Source organism: Peromyscus californicus, unplaced genomic scaffold (genome assembly GCF_007827085.1).
Source record: "Peromyscus californicus insignis strain IS unplaced genomic scaffold, ASM782708v3 Scaffold_3__1_contigs__length_106647218, whole genome shotgun sequence".
NCBI classification, from domain to species: Eukaryota; Metazoa; Chordata; class Mammalia; order Rodentia; family Cricetidae; genus Peromyscus; species Peromyscus californicus.
Genome location: NW_026294551.1, coordinates 69,261,998 through 69,278,136, shown reverse-complemented (window position 1 = coordinate 69,278,136; position 16,139 = coordinate 69,261,998). Strand labels below are relative to the sequence as shown.

The following is a 16,139-nucleotide window of genomic DNA, read 5'->3' as shown; positions in this document are numbered from 1 at the left end:
CTGTGTAGCCCTGGCCATCCTGGAACTCACTTCATAGACCAGACTGGCCTTGAACTCAGAAATCCGCCTGCCTCTGCCTCCTAAGAGCTGGGATTGAAGGCGTGCGCCACCACCGCCGCCGCCACCACCACCCTGCTCCTATGTTTCTTTATAAACAACTGAGACAAGAGACTGCTGAAATGAATATTGTTCTCAGTGTCTTCCCTCCTTAAACTGGGTTACAGGAAAAGCTACCATCGGTGGAGAGGTGCCAGTGAGGAGTTCTGTGGTTACCGGAGGCTGGGCCACAACTAAAAGCATGTTTGGGGCTAGAGATGTAACTCAGTGTGAGAGCACTCACCTAGTACGCAAGAGGCCTGGGGTTCTACCACCACCACCACCACCACCACTACCACAAACAAAAACTGCCCGTGTAACAGTGTAACACAATCTATGAGATTAACTTGTATCCAGGCACTTCTATGCCACAGTGAAGAGCAGACTGGAAAGCCCTGGCCCAAAGAGGAGCTGTCTTAGAGGAAAAGATTAATTTCACAGTTCTGGTTAACTTATCTCACCATCACATCTGCCTATGCAGACGAATAAATCATATGCGAGCTTTTGTTTTCTCCTCTGAGGCAAGCGCTCATGTATCCCAGGCTCACCTCCAACTAGTCATGCCGCAGAACTCCTTGAACTCCTCACTGTCCTGCCTCTACCCGCCAAGTGCTGGGGTTATAGGTGTGGCTGACCTACCTACCCAGTTTATGCAATGTCAGGGATCAAACCCAGAGTAAGCCCTCTAACATGCCAGCTACACCCCAGCCTCCTGTGAAGGCTTTGGCTTAATCCTTTCTATAAATTACAGTATTGCTACAGACAAGGTGGGCCTAAGCTGAGACTTTTTCCCCTTTGGGTCCAAAAATGTAAGGAAAACCATTCTTTTACTGATTCAGGTCTTCCATTCGGGGTTAGAGCAACGGACACGGGGCATGAGGCCCGGGTAACAGCTGTGAGCTGAAAGTCTGAGAAGCAGGGTGCGGTTGGGAGAGGGAGCTGTGGAGAGGAGAGGCCCTAGGGGCCCTGACTCCGTCCCTGTATTTGGGGACAGGGTCTACCATGGCCCTCCCAGGCCCTACTCTAGCTATGAACAAATAGACTGGATCCGTACCAGCAGCTGCTCGGAGGAAAACCCCTCAAAGGTGTCAGTATGAGGCTAGCCCCAGGCACGGTGATTTATTTAGTTAGTTATTTCTGAGAAAAGATCTCTTTGTGTAGCCCAGGCTGGCCTCAAATTTGGGATCCTCTTGCTTCTGCTTCCTGAGTTCTGGGATTGCAGGCATGGGCTGCTACATCTGCCCGCCCTCTTATCTTGCAAGCATTGAGCAGGAATCGCCAGCCTGGGCTACCCATACTTCCTATAAGAGTGAAGTAGGTTGGGAACCTGTGGTATAATAGGAATAAACCCATCCTTTCTCCACATGCCCCCTCCCCCCTCCAATTCCCTCTACACTGACTAGGTCACAAATAGAGATAGATTCTTGTCTTTTTTGGAGCTCTGGAGACATGCATCAGGTACCAACACAGCCTTTACACGTGAGAAAACAGCCAGCAACAGGGAAGGACGGCAGTGCTGCCCAAGACCCCTGGCACTTGTCAGGGCCTCTTGCCCAGCTTGCCTGATTTCTGTCGCCATGCCACCTTGGACTCTGTCTACCCACGGGGAGGGATGAACAAAGTCTGTTTATCCGGAGGCTTGGCAGCAGGGGCAGGTGAAACAGCCTGAGAACAAAGGTGCATTCTGACATCCCAGAGTCAGTTGTCAGAGGAACACAGCCGCAGGGTGACCAAGTAGCTGATAAACAGGGAAGCGCACTCAAGCCAGAGCCAGGGGCAAGCCAGGGGCAGTCCCCAGTCTTCCTCGGTTCGTTTCCTGGCATGCTTTCTGAAGGCGGACTGAAAATCAAGTCAGCCGGGGACTGGCTGGCACGCTGTCTTTGGAACCGTGAGGGCACATCTGAGTGCCGAGGGGTTTAGTTAATATTCAAGCCATCTTGACAGCCAAGCTGCCAATCCGATGCCATGGGGCCCATTGTTTTAGTCTAATGACTCAAGAGAGGGCACAGTGTCTCACCTTGGCCACCAGCAGTATCCCAGGGTAAACCATCCTGGCAGGAACGAAGATAATCTGAAGGAACATCTGTGTCCTCCTCTTTGTCCAGCAGACTACTGAAACAATGGACTTGAAGAAATTGTAATTTTCCTAGGAGTTCCTGGGAGAAGGAAAAGGCTGAGATGCCGGTGCCAGCCAGAGGGCCTATTTTCTTCTGGAAATAAATAAGTTTCCCTTTGCAGGAGGGACTGGCGTCCAGACAGTGAAGATGGGCAGGACCACACCTCGACCAGGACTCCTTAGCTGAGCTGAGCAGAGCTCTTGCCCTCCATTTAAACCTGAGCCTCATGTTAGGACCCCGGTGGTGGACTTTTGAGCTGTCATAGGACTTCTGGTTCCTCTTTCTAATGTGGCTGCACTGAATAATCTCCTTTTCCTGCTTTTCATCAATACTGGTTTATATACTTGCTTATTGGGATGAGCAGCTGAGCACAGCTCGTTAGGACTGCTGGGGCCCAGGCTGACCTGTACAACTCTAGTAACCAGGGTAGAATGAAGCAAACTGCCCGTTCCTCCAGGTCTGTCCCTTGGCCAGGCCCACATAGACCCCAGCGGAAATAGTCTGTATTAAGTTCTGCTGTTGGAGTGGCCCTTAGTCAGTGTCCTTATTCCCTTCCCATCCTCAGAAACTCCCTATGAGTTTGGAATGGGGCCCCACGTTCCTCTGAGAACTTGGCCCACCTTGGGGCTATGAGTGAAACCAGTGTCTTGATCCTAGGAAGGGTGACACAAAACTGGTGCCTCTCAGGGCACAGGCCGTTTGCTGCAGGTTCTATCTGAGGGAATGGTCACACCCTCAGCTACCTCATCCCCAGACTTCCAGGGATATAGCCAGCTGCAGAAGAGGACAGATGCGGCTAGGGTGGGACAGCAGCCCCTTCTTGGGCTACTGAAGGGCCTTTTGAGCAGGTTGGCCCTCAGGACCCAGGCCTCCTTCCAGGTCTCTAAAGCACAAAGCCTAGGATAATCCAGGTCTGGTTCACATGAAGCTTTCTAGGTGTTTCCGTTTTGTGGACTAGGGTCAAGGATACCTAATGGTGTTCTGTGAGGAAAGAAGACATGCAAGAGCCAGCTTATGCCCAGGCCCTGCCCTTGCCTACCCTCCCTGCTCCTTCAGCCTCAGGGCAGGAGGCATCTGAGTTTACTCAGGTATAGGCACTGAAGGACTAAATCATGACCCTAGAGATAAAGGTATGACCACCATGGTAGGTCTCAGTGAAAATCACCCATCATCACACGATTGTTTAGGGTGCTCAGGGTCCCTCCTTCCCCAACAGAAGCTCCTTATACCAAGTCCCACACATCCCTGCGCCTCTCTGTTCCTGCACTAATACCACCCTGTGGGTAACTTATCTACTAGATAGGATAGACACCTTTCACAGGGTGATCAGAGACCCTTCTAGCCCAGAGTCCAGAGACAGAAAACATTCACCTTGTATTTTTACAGTCTTTTCCTTAAAGTGAAAAATAATTAAATAATTAAGGTGAAAAGCTGGAGCTACAGAATATTAAGGACAGTATTAGACATAACTGATTAAATGAAATAAATAAGTATGAGCCCGTGCATACATGAATAAACACACACAGAAATAAATGGCTGTGGAGGGGAGCCTTTATTTCTAGAATCATCTCAAATCGCCACTAGGCAAAGACTACAGTATTAGTCATCTCAGTCAAGGTCTGGAGATCTGTGCTAAACTAAGTGGGTAAAAATTTGTATTATCTCCAAGCATCTCCCTTCAAATGTATATTAACTCTGAAAGAGAAAAATACTATTAATAATAGTGGAAAAATCCAGCAGACACCAACTTAACCAAATGATTGATGTTCATATCACTGGTAATTCGGACAGTGTCAGCATGTGCCTGGTTATATACCTGGTTTGAGGCTGGGAAAATATATCACTTCTGTTGTATTCTTACCCCCAAACCACATAGTGCAATCTGATTGTGAGAAAAATTACAAAAACCCAAGTTGAGGGGCCACTCATTAAAACAACACCTAAAACACATCATGGTCACAAAAGATCAGGAAAGGCAGAAAAATTATCTCACACTGGAGACTGAGACATGGCAGCTAAGTGTAATGGTGGACTGGATCAGAACACAGTACACTAGTGGTACTTTGACCAGTGTTAATTTCCTGATTTTGATAAATGCATTATGGGTAATTTAAATGGAAAACAGAAGGTCTGGGTGTGGTGGCACATGTCTGCAATCCCAGCATGGGGGGGCCAGAGTCAAGAAGAGCCCAACCTGGATGATACAGTGAGTTCCAGGCCAGGCTGAGCTATAGAGTGATACCTTGTCTGAGAAAAACAATAAATAAACTGCGAAGGCCAGAGGAAGCTAGCTGAAGGGTCTATGTAAATGTTCTATCCTATTTTAATAACTTTTCTTTGAATCAGAAGTTATTTCAAAATAAGGATAAGAAATTTGATTCTTAGTAACTCCACAGGCTGAATGGCTGGTACCTCACACACAGCCCCTAAGGGAGGAAATCACCTTATCTGTGGATGCACCCAGAGATAGGCGTACCCATGGGAGTCACAGTCCAGACATGCGATTCCTATCTCCTGGTGTCTATGGAAGACATTTCTCTGGACTCTTGGCTGACCCTGTCCTTCTGTGGAGGGGTCCAGGGACAGTTTGGATGGCCCTTTCTCTTCTGGAGGATATCAGGGTGCTGGAGTACAAGGCAGAGGCACATTCTGAGGACAGTCCTTCTACCCTTGCCAGCCAGGATGAAGGGACCTGTCAGAGGCCCTGGGCTCAGCCTGTAAGGATGAGGTCATCTTGTTCACTGTCACTGTCACTAAGTCTGCATGGGCTCTGGCACATGGCTTGTTCTCAGAGGTCTGGCCCTGCATCTTTGGGGACAGGGGTTCAGCCATCACCTTTTCTATCTGCCACAACCCAAGCCTTGGAGAAAGCTTCCCAAATGCCCACAATGCCTAGACAGAGGTGCAGGCAAGAGGGTGACCAGGGTCTGTCTTAGTGCTATTCACTACTCACCTGTGATGCCATTTTGCTGGTGCCACAAGTGATATAGCCCATCTACAGGAGGCCATCTCTCTGTAGGTGGACACTGTTCATCTACTCTTTAAGAAATTGTATAAAGAGGGCCGGAGAGATAGCTTAGTGTGAAAGAACACTGGCTATGTAAGCATGAGGATCTGATTGAAGACTCCAGCACCCATGTTTTTAAAAACGCTGGGAATGGCTGTGTGTGCCCGGAAACCCATTAAGCAACAATAACCCACAATCATCTCGTATCCCACCCCCCTCTTTCTTTCTGCCTCCTCCCATCTCTGACTCTCTCATGTTTTGAGACAGTCTTTGCATTCCAGGCTGACCTCGATCCTCCTACCTCACCCCCCTCAGTGCTGTTCCAGGCCTGTGCGATCACGTTCATCTGTGCTTTACCTAAGTCTTGTGTCTGTGTGACCAGCCCGTTTCATTAAGCATGGTGTTGTCCCCAGTCATTTATAGAGCCTGTGCCCACAACTTGCTTTCTCTTCAAGTGAGATCAAACTCTGTTGTTCATATATACAACATTTTATGTATCCATTCAAGCTATTGATGGACATCAGGGTGCATTCATCTTTTGGCTTCTCAAGAACAATGTTGCTATGAACATGGATGTGTAGGTAATTTGTAATATTTATTCATTGTGAATGTGCACACGGGAGAGCACAGGTGTCTGAGCTGGAGTTACAGGCAGTTGTAAGCCCCTGACTCGGATGCTGGCATCTGAACGGTGGTCCTCTGCAAGAGCAGTATGTGTTCTTACACTGAGCCATCTCCCAGCCTAACAAGTAACTCTTTGAGACCCTGTTTCAATTCTGTTAGTGTTTACTGTTTGGGTGGGAGCTCCACCTCAATCCCTGGCACCCTGGCATCCATATACCCAAAGAGTCTGGAATGTTCTGGTGGACTACCCATCTCAACTCCCCTCCCCTATCTCTTTCCCTAAACCCTCCAAACACAGCTCCTCCCCCAGAGAGGCTCAAGACCACTTCCACAGGGTATTTAAGCTGCATCCCAGAAAACAGACATGTGGTTTTCCGGTCTCTTGTCCCCATCTCCTCTCTGAAGGGCCAGAGAATCACCCGGGAATACTTTACCCATTAAACCTGCACTTTTTCTAATTCGGTCTGATTAGGTCTGATTTGGATTGCTCAGTTGGCGGAGAGGCCTATTGGGGTGCAAAAACTTATCATTTACCTAGAAGTGCAAAGGGTTGATTGTATGGGAATATTATTATTATTATTATTATTATTATTATTATTATTATTATTATTATTATTATTTGACACAGGGTCTCAGGTATCACAGGCTGCTCTGGGACTCATTGTGTAACCAAGGATGACTTTGGGTTTCGTTTCCATTTCCTACGTGCTGGGATTACAGGCATGCACCACACCCAGTTTATTCTATTTTTGTTTTTTTTGAAGGACACTAATACTCTTCTCATAGCAACTGTGTCATTATACCTTCTGCCACGGTTCGGGTTTGGTTTTGTTTGGTGACAGGGTTTCGTGCTGTGTCCCACATCGGCTTGGAACTCATAGCAATCCTTCTGCCTCGGCTGCTTGGGTGCTGGGATAGAGGCTGGATCTTAAATGTTTCTCTAAAGATATTTGTTGAAGGCTTGGCTCCCAGCCTGAAGCTGCTGTGGGTTGGTGGGCTTTTGAAGGGGTGAGGCCCACTGGGAGGAAGCTAGGTCTTTGGAAGGGGACTTGGGGACCCTGGTGTCTTCTCGACGAGGAAAGTTGCTTCCCTCTAGCACACACTCTCCACCGGGATGTGCTGCCTTACCACAGGCTCCAAAAGTAACAGGGCCAATTGATCCTAGACTTGAACCTTGTCTCTTTATAAACCCCTGTGTTGGGTATTTGTTGCAGAAACTGTAACTGAGTGACATTCTCACCAGAAACACATGGGCATTCCATCCTCCCCACATTCTCCACAATACTTTGTTTCTATTGTGGTTAGCTCTCACCCAGACTCTGAGCTCCAGCGCCCTCTGGAGAGACCCACCCCACACTACTCACCCTGCTTCTTGCCTCCTTTCCTTCTCTTTCCAGCCACCAGTGCCCTTTGCCTTTCCCACCATCCCCCCAAAAAAAAAAAAAAAAAGCAAGCAAGAGAGAGAGGCTGCAAAGCAAAGCAGGTCACAGTGTGGGTATGTGAGGTAGGAATCGCGAGGTGTGCCCAGAGGCCCCTGGGGACAGCATGGTGGGGCACCTATGAACTCAGGAGCTGGTAGTTCTCCACCCCACCCCCACCACCACCATATCCTCAGGCAAACAAAACCATCCAGGAGGAGGACAGGAGCCAGGTTGGACCAGTAGTCTGTGAAGGTTGCAGCTAGTGACTCCAACCTCTAACTTAGATGCAGGGAATAATCCCAGAACTGAAGGATGAGCTGGCTCTCAGTCTTAGATACCCTAGGGCCAGGCACAGCGGGAGAGGCATGGCAGGCCACATGAGGACCAAAGATAGGCAGGGTGCTAATGTGAGAGACCCAGAGGGGGCCACAGGCTCATCCACTCTCCATGAGCCCTGCATCCTCCACAGCCGCCACTCTTGACTGAGTACTTCTCTTGCAGAAGTGACAGTGCACAGTTTTCTCCCAATCTTGCTTTCCATAGCAGCTAGATTAGACTCTAAGAACACAGGGTTGGGAGAGTTGGTATATATCTATAAGTCTCTGTATCTAGGAGGCAGAGGCAAGAGGATCACTGTGAGTTCCAAGCCAGCCTGGGTAATGCAGTGAGTTACAGACTAGACAAGCCTATATCCTGTGACATTGTCTCAAAAGAAGAAAATAAAAGCACAAATCTTACTTAGGCTTGCTATTTTTACGGTCCTCAAACTATAGTCAGCTCTTCAGAATACCCACAAGCTGGCCCTAGAGGCAGCTCTAGCCTCTTATCTTCCTCTGAGCTCCACTTACCCAATCTACAGGGCTCCCATCCCCAGAACTGGCCACTTCTTTGCTGAACAGAACCATCCCTTATCTCCAGATTTGCCTCACATTTACGTCTCCTTCCTGCAGTATCTCCAGATCTAGTTATTCCACGAGGAGAAGGGAGTTTATTTACCCAACGTCACACATGAAACAAGCCAAGATTTGAATTTTGGCTTCTGAAGTCCAACACTAAGTAGGGTTGAAGTGAATTTTCTCAACAACACAGCTGGTATGGCCCACAGGCATCTGAGCTCTGCAGGTGGGACCCACACCCTAGCTGTCTACACCCCAGGGCCAGACACATTTTTTTGATGACTGCTACATGGTGCTGAGGGAAAGAGATAAAGAAGCAGGCGAGGCTCCTGTTAGTTGTCCACCCCCCATCCCCTTGGGAGGAACATAGTTTTCTTGTTGTTGTTGTTTTTAACCCCCTTGGGAGAAAGAGGGAACAGAGGCAGCATTGGAAGGTGGGAAAGCGGGACATCCTACCAGCCTGATCAATAGCAGGAAGTCGGTTCTTAGGGATGCTCTTTTCAGAAAGACTGTGTGTCTTGACCTAATAATTTCACCTGGCCCTTAGCAAATGTGCAGCAGGAAACACAGAGAGGGAGTAGATCCACATCCAGATTCTGTGACTTAGGGAACCCCTTCCCAGACTACTTAGAGGTAGGCGGTCCCCGCTGGAGCTCCTGCCCACCAGCTGACACTTCCCACAGGAGTATCCAAATGCCAGGTTCTACTTTTGGCTCCTTGCATCTAGCCAATGTCAAGGGACAGCTGCCTCCTTTTGGAGAAATTGGGGCCTCCACACAGAGGCCCTTCTCTGTCTCAAGATCCTTCGTGTGTCATACTTGAACTCAACAGACCACCACATCCCTTTTCTCCTCGGTGGCAAGGAAACATCTGACTGTATACCAAGACAGTATGGGGCTTGGCCTGCCCAGGGAAGCACTGAGGCTCTTGGGAAACTCTAAGTGTTGTGAAACACGGAAAGGAAAAGGCAGTTGATGACAACACTCTTTTCCATCCCCTCCGTGGCACACAGAAATTCATCAGCTCTGAGCCTGTGCTGAGAACGCACTCAAAACCCCATTCTGTGCCTGGCACGTTTGAGACGGAGTGTGACATTGACCCAGGCACTGCCAGGGACTGTTGGGGGCACCGATGCGGTGGAGTCTCCATTCCCAGTGACTATCTCCAGCAAGGCGCTGTCACCTACCTCGCTCACGATAGTGGACAGGAAGACATCCTTGTCGTACTCCCAGCCATCCAGGCAGCTTTCCTGCTCCAGCTGCTCCAGGTCCACGTCCAGTCCAGGCTCCAGCCCCAGCGCAGAGAAGTTGGCGATGGCGGCCAGTCGGTAGCGGCGGCATTTCTGGGGCACCTGTCGCCCGTCCTTCGTCTCCAACGGGATACTGTGGTTGCGCCACGCGCTGCTCAGGTTCACGGTGTCAGGCACAAGGCAACGGTGCTCCGGGGTCCCCGCCAGGAACACGACTGACATACCATTGAAGCCATTGGGGATGATGCTGGCGCTGAGTAGGAAGAAGATGAGGCGCTGGAAGGGTCCCCACTCGCCCAGGAAGGCGGTCACCTCGTCGTAGTCCCGCATGCTTCCTGCCTCTCCTTCACAACTTGCACAAGGGGGTTAATAGGAGAATCTGGCGTGCAAATGCGCTGCGGGTGCCGCAAAGCTCCTAGGGGCTGGTGCGGAGCTCAGGGAAGCCCAGTCCTCGGAACCACACCCCCAGTGCGAGCGAGGCACCTGGAGACTAGTGCGCTCCACCGATCGGGGCGGTGCTCCCGGGTCGGCTCCGCCTCCTGCTCTTTTCCCTCCGCACCCAGAGGCCTTCCAACTGGGCCTCCCGCTTGGGATCCGCTGCTGTGTAATGCGCGTGCAGCGAGCCCGGAGCTCCGGATTTCTCAGCCACACGTGGGAGGGTGAGCGACAGGGAGGAGCTGCGTCCGGAGAGCAAGGTCTCTAAGGGGTTGACCCTGGCTGGCTTCAATGTCCGCGTCCTGCCAGGCCTAGCCCGGGGCAGGAGTCCGTTGTTCCACTCTCCCAGTCTGGAGTCTGAGCTCAGGCGGGCGGACCCGACAGTTAATTCAAGTCAGCGTTCGCAAGAGACCTCTGTGGGTGACACACGACAGCGTGGGAGCTCACTTATGCGCCTCAGTACGGCTCTAGACCGTCACCAGACAGCGGGGGGCGGAGAAGCGTCATTGGAACAGCAGGATCCTCACCTTGAAAAGCGGCAACAGTGGCTCGGGAGCCTGCAAGAGATGTGCGAGGTCATGCTGAGTCAGAGATGCGCCCTGAACTAAAAAAGGTCGGGTCACAGGCCTCTGAGTTGTCCCGAGTCCTCTTGAAGATTCCCTGGGGCCTCTATAGGAGACACCAGAAGGACGTAGCTGGCCCACTGCGGAAGCATAGCAATGGAGTCACATTTTCACCACGTCTGGGCTCTGATGTTTGTCCTTTTGCACCCTTCAGGCGCCCAGGGCTCTTTATTGCGGCAAGGCGCCAAAGCCTTCTTGGACAGAAAGGCCTTCTATTTGCAGAAAGGCCCATTCCCTGTCCAGGAACCGAGGGAGGGAGGAACAGAGAGAGGACAAACTAGTGAGATTTGGCTCTCAGATCTGGCAAAGGAGGGCCGAGACTGCCTTTTTCTCTCTGCTCAGTATCCGCAACTAAGGCCCTGGGAACACCGTGTCCTAGCCTACACTGGAGCCTGTGTCCTGGGATCCACGGGGCTGGTGATAGCGGCAGGCTGAGGAGCCCATCTCTTTGCACAGACCGGCTTGCTTCTCCAGACCCTCTGCGGGAAACTCCGGGGGACTTCTGTTGGTTCTTCTTCTTTGGTTTTGGTAGCCTCCTCAAGTCTGAGCCCAAGGATTCGGCTGGCTTCCCACCACTTACAACCTCAGTTTCCTTTCCTGTCCTTTAAGACCATGTGCCTAATGTGCCAGGACAACTCTGGTTTATGCCTTTTATTTTTATTTATTTGTTTGTTTGTTTGAGACAGGATCTCTGTATGTAGCCATGGCTGTCCTAGAACTCCCTAGGTAGAACCAGACTGGCCTCAACTCACAGAGATCTGCCTGCCTCTGCCTCCCGAGTGCTGGGATTAAAGGCGTGTGACTCTATGCCTGGCTTGGTTTGTGCTTTTTAACCCAGCGAAATTACTCATAGGTTTTCTGTACTTTTGAAATATCTTTTGAGTGGAATGTTATTGTTAGAATCTTACTTAGGTTTATTCTTTTACCTCAAACTACTAAAAAACACAAGCAGAGACAAGCACTTATCTGAAGCATTATTTTTGAGTAATGATCCCCAAGAACAAAAGCAAAGGACTGAGGAAAATAAGCAATGAAGAAAATGAAGTCCCCACAAGACCCTGAAGTTGAGCTGATCCTTGTCAGTGTGCAGGGTCAGTGCCCAGCTGTGGAGAGGAGCCCTCTTGAAGCCTGAGGTTGATGAATTAGCAGGCCTGTCCTGTCTCAAAGTTTTGATACTATGGTCAAGCACGGTAGTATAGACCTATAGTCCTAGCACTGGGTAGGCTAGAGCAGGAAGATTGTGAGTTCCAGGCCAACCTGAGCTGTGGTAAGATGCCGTGTCAAAAAACGTTTTTGACATTATTTTTATTTTATAACATGAAATATATCATTAAAAATTAATACTAATATTAATCAACTCCATATTAAATATTAGTTGATTGATACTAAAATAGTAATACTATTAAAACGTTATTAACATGTACCCCCATGCCTGACTGATGCAATGCTGGGCATCACACGTTGGCTAGGGTTTTGTGGGTGCTGGGCGAGCACTCTACCAACTGAGTAGACACAGATCTTGCTAAGATGTCCAGGCAGTTCTTAAACTCCTCTGGGCCTGAGGGATCTTCCCACTCCAGCCTTGCACTGAACTCAAATCGTTGCTTACTGCATTTCTTAGTGTTCCTTATGTATTTCACCAGCAGGCAGCAAGTGCCTCGCCCTTTTCAGTAGTCTCAGTTTTATTATCACCCTCATTGCTACCGGAGAATGGAGTTTGGTCCCTCCGAGGGAAGAAGCAGGCACTATATTGTAGTTCCGCCCCCACCAGGCCACTCCTCCGCACTTCCAGGCTGGATATGAGAGCCCGAACAGGTGTCAATCAACTCAGCTGTTTGCCAGTTGTTGACAGGGTCTGTAAATCAGCCTGTTTTCCCTCTATACAAAATGATCAAAACTGAGTATAGTTTAGTGTGTTAGAAGGATTCCCTTCACCATTCTTTAGGGTCACCCCTAAGATGTGTGGCAGTGACTTTTGGCTAGTATCAACACAGGAAGCTAACACGTGGGAGTCAGGGCTGAGTATTTTGCCCCCATCAGCTGGTTGCAGAGAGCTACCTCATGAGGCTACAGGTTTGAGCTGAGGGAGAAATGCTGGTATGGCTGAGGTAGTGTCTGACCCACCCGTGGCTGACATACATGCACATACCCTTTTGACCTGCTGAGAAGTGACCCGGAACCTACCACTTCTGTTCTATGATGAAGTGCTGATCAGCCTGCTAATACAACTTAGAATCTGACAATGTCCAGCTCCTATCTCAACTACACACACCTTCGAGAGCACATTGCCTGGTTCCCAGTGCTCATTGGTGCATCAAGGTGCACTTGGATGGAATAATTTCTCTGGTCTGTTGGCAGTGCCCTATCTGGTGACTAGATAATTTTTGATATTTTCCCAGGAAAACCACATGATATCTTCTCACCAGGATGGACTGACCTTTCTGAAGCAGTGAGTCAAAAATAAATCCTTCCCTCTTTATTATATCAGGCGTTCTGTTAGAGTGATGGGATTGCTAAAACAAAACTCCATGACCTTAAAGCTCTTCCTCCCATGATCGACCTGATGCAACTGAATTCCAACATGATTGTTCTTTTGGAGATCAGGTATTCAATTAGCCATTGTTAATAAAGGACACTGAGAAGAATGGCTTTCATGTTGGTATTAATTCTACCTAACATGGCTTTACTTCTGATTTAATAAATTGGCCAGAAAGGTTGGAATAAGTTTTGGGGTTTCATTTGGTCTTCAAACTAATATTCTTGAGACCAAGGGATCTGTCATAGAAAAGGTTTCCTGAGCAATGTATTATAGACCTTTTCTGCTTTCATATCTGTTGCTGTGCTACAATACTCCAACAAAAAGCAGCTTAGGAGAGAAAGGCATTTATTTCAGCTTACAGGTTCAGGTTAAAGTCTCTCATTGTGGAGAAGTCAAGGCAAAAACTTCAAACAACTAATCATAGCCACAGTCAAGACCAGAGAGAAATGAATGCATGCATACTCACTTGGGCTTAGCTCAATTTTCCCACTCTTCTGTTTGTATACTGTGAAGATGTGTCACTCTGAATGGTTTAATAAAAAGCTGAACAGCTGATAGCTAGGCAGGATATGGGGGCAGAGAGGACACTGGGAAGAAGGGCAGAAATGCAGAGCAAGCAGAATGGACAGGATGGAGATAAAGTAATAAAGTCAAAAGAAGGCTTGGAGTGGACATAGTTAATAGCCTGCTGACCTTTGCACCAGATCTTCCTCAGACCCTTATCATGAGCTTGTCAATCTATAAAACCTATCTTTATGGAAGATGTCACATGTACTTTTCAAAGAGTTTTGATATAGCCGTGTCTTAGGCTTTATTGTGCACATAGATTGAATTAATTACCACCAGGAAAATTTTCATCAAATTGTGCCATGCTTAAATACATCAGCACCAGCTACTTAGTCATGATGAACTGGGCTACCTCCTTGCCTCCCATGGATCGTTACACTGCTGGCTGTGGTGGTCACAGAGACCCTACACTACATTACCAATAATGTTAGGAAGCAGCTGGAAATATGCTTACTGGGTCTAGAGATAAGAGGACTGTAGATGGACTTTTCTTTTTGGGCCACCAGCTCACACACACACACACACACACACACACACACACACACACACACAAAAGACGTGGAGTCTTATTATTAATTATGAAAGCTCGGCCTTAGCTTAGGCTTGTTTCTAACTAACTCATATCTTACATTAACCCATTTCTATTAATTTACTTTCTGTCTTGTGGCTTTATTACCTTATCTCCATCTTGTCCATCTTGCTTGCTCTGTGTCTCTGCCCTTCTTCCTAGTGTCCTCTCTGCCTGGAAATCCTGCCTAGTTATCAGCTGTTCAGCTTCTTATTAAACCAATCAGAGTGACACATCTTCACATTATACAAAAAGATTATTCCACAACATTTCCTCATTTTTGTCTAAATAAAAAGGAAAAGTTTTAACTCTTAACACATTAAAACTATAAGAACAATAAGAACAATTATCAGATATTTTCTAAATAGAAAGGAAAGGTATTAACTTTAACAAATGAAACTAGATACAATAAGAACAATTATCAAGTAAAAATTACATTCATAATGTCCAGTCCATTTGTATTTGGCAAATTCAGAGAAAATACTCCTTTGTCTGTCCTATCTTGATGAATCCGAAGTTTTGTAACTAATTTACTTTCTATCAAGACTAAGGAAAACTGTAACTATAACTCTCTAGTCTTCAACCCCATCAAAAACTGAGAAGGATATAATATTACCTGAGTAAATAGGAAGTGCAGAGCAAGCAACTTCCAAAACTAAGAGAAATGACAGAAACAGCTGGCTGCCTGGACAATCACCCAAGGTTCCTCTGCAATGTTGGAGCATTCATCTTCAGCCCACAGACCTAGACTATCTGACAGATTTGTCTGTGAAGCAGGAATTTTTGAAGGACTGTTCATCCCTGATTTGGCCAAGTTTGGCAGTTGCTTTCTTTTGTGCCTTACTTGTCCAATTTGGACAGAACACTGTCAGCAGTCAAGGCAAGGGCAGTTTCTTTGCCCAGTGACTAACTTTGCCACGAAGAAAGCAAACTCCATATGGAGGTTTTTTGATGCCCATCATCTTCTCTGAAGTAGATTGGTGCTGCCAGGAGCAGATGTGTCTCATTGTCATGAAAGGGTTTGTATTATTAAAACAGCTTAAATGCCATATTCTATATGTCTTTGAAGCATTTGAAGACCAGATATCTATTTAAAATACATCTCTGTTGATATACCTTGAAAACATGCCTAACATGACTCTTAAGTTTGGTTGTTATAGATGACTAACTACTGAGCTGTATTTCTTTAATATCCTAAGTAACTTTCAAAGTCTAAAACTTTACATAACTTTTTAAAATGAGCTGCATAGGTGCAATATCTTAAACAAGAGTAGATACATATATGTATACATATGTATATATATGTATAGCAAAACAATATAACAGTATAACAAAAATAACATTAAATTTGTATCAATGTACAAAAATTCATACCAATGTAAAATATTTGAGACTAGTGGTTGTTTAAAAGTAGACTCAACAATCTACCCTTTTATCCCATCATTTCTAATATAATTTATAATATATAAATATATATTTATTTTTATGTTATATTTTCTAATTTATAATATTTATATAGTATATATTTAGATCATATATTATATAACTATATTACATAATATATTCTATTTCTATTTATCCCATCATTTCTATATATAATTTATAGTAAAGAAATATATACAATATATAATATAATATAGAAATGATGGGATTAAAGGATGGATTGTTGAATCTACTTTTAAACAACCACTAGTCTCAAATATTTTACATTGCTATGGATTTTTGTGAGCTGGCAGCCCAAAGAAAAGCCCAACTACAGAGTACCTTTTTTTTTTTTTTTAACTTTTTGGAAGGAAAATACTGCTTATATGGACCAAGTAGTGGGGAACTTGTGCTATTCTTGGACAAACCTTCTTGGAAGAAGCAGACCCAACAGGCCAGAATGATTGCACATAAGCATACAAAGTGGCCCTGGTGGTTTGCCAAGGATGAGATTTAAGTCAAAATTTCAACTTAACCTTTTGAAAAAAAAATCATTTCATTTTATTTATGTGTGT

The 16,139-nt window shown here is 46.8% G+C and overlaps 1 protein-coding gene across 6 annotated transcripts in view; it reads right to left on the bottom strand.

Moving 5' to 3' along the window:
* The window catches only part of LOC128122319 (solute carrier family 22 member 4), a 60,935-nt gene extending 45,508 nt beyond the window's left edge, over positions 1-15,427 (bottom strand). The window contains exons 1-2 of one of the 6 annotated variants that reach the window (XM_052757786.1): positions 9,348-15,427; positions 2,114-2,252 (exon numbers count right to left, since the gene is read on the bottom strand). In XM_052757786.1, coding sequence (XP_052613746.1) covers positions 2,114-2,252; positions 9,348-9,740 — 532 coding nt within the window. In that variant the 5' untranslated portion in view covers positions 9,741-15,427. The remainder of the gene's footprint in view (positions 1-2,113; positions 2,253-9,347) is intronic. The other 5 variants (XM_052757787.1, XM_052757788.1, XM_052757789.1 and 2 more) reach the window with 5 other exon arrangements.
* Between the last annotated feature and the right edge of the window lie 712 nt (positions 15,428-16,139).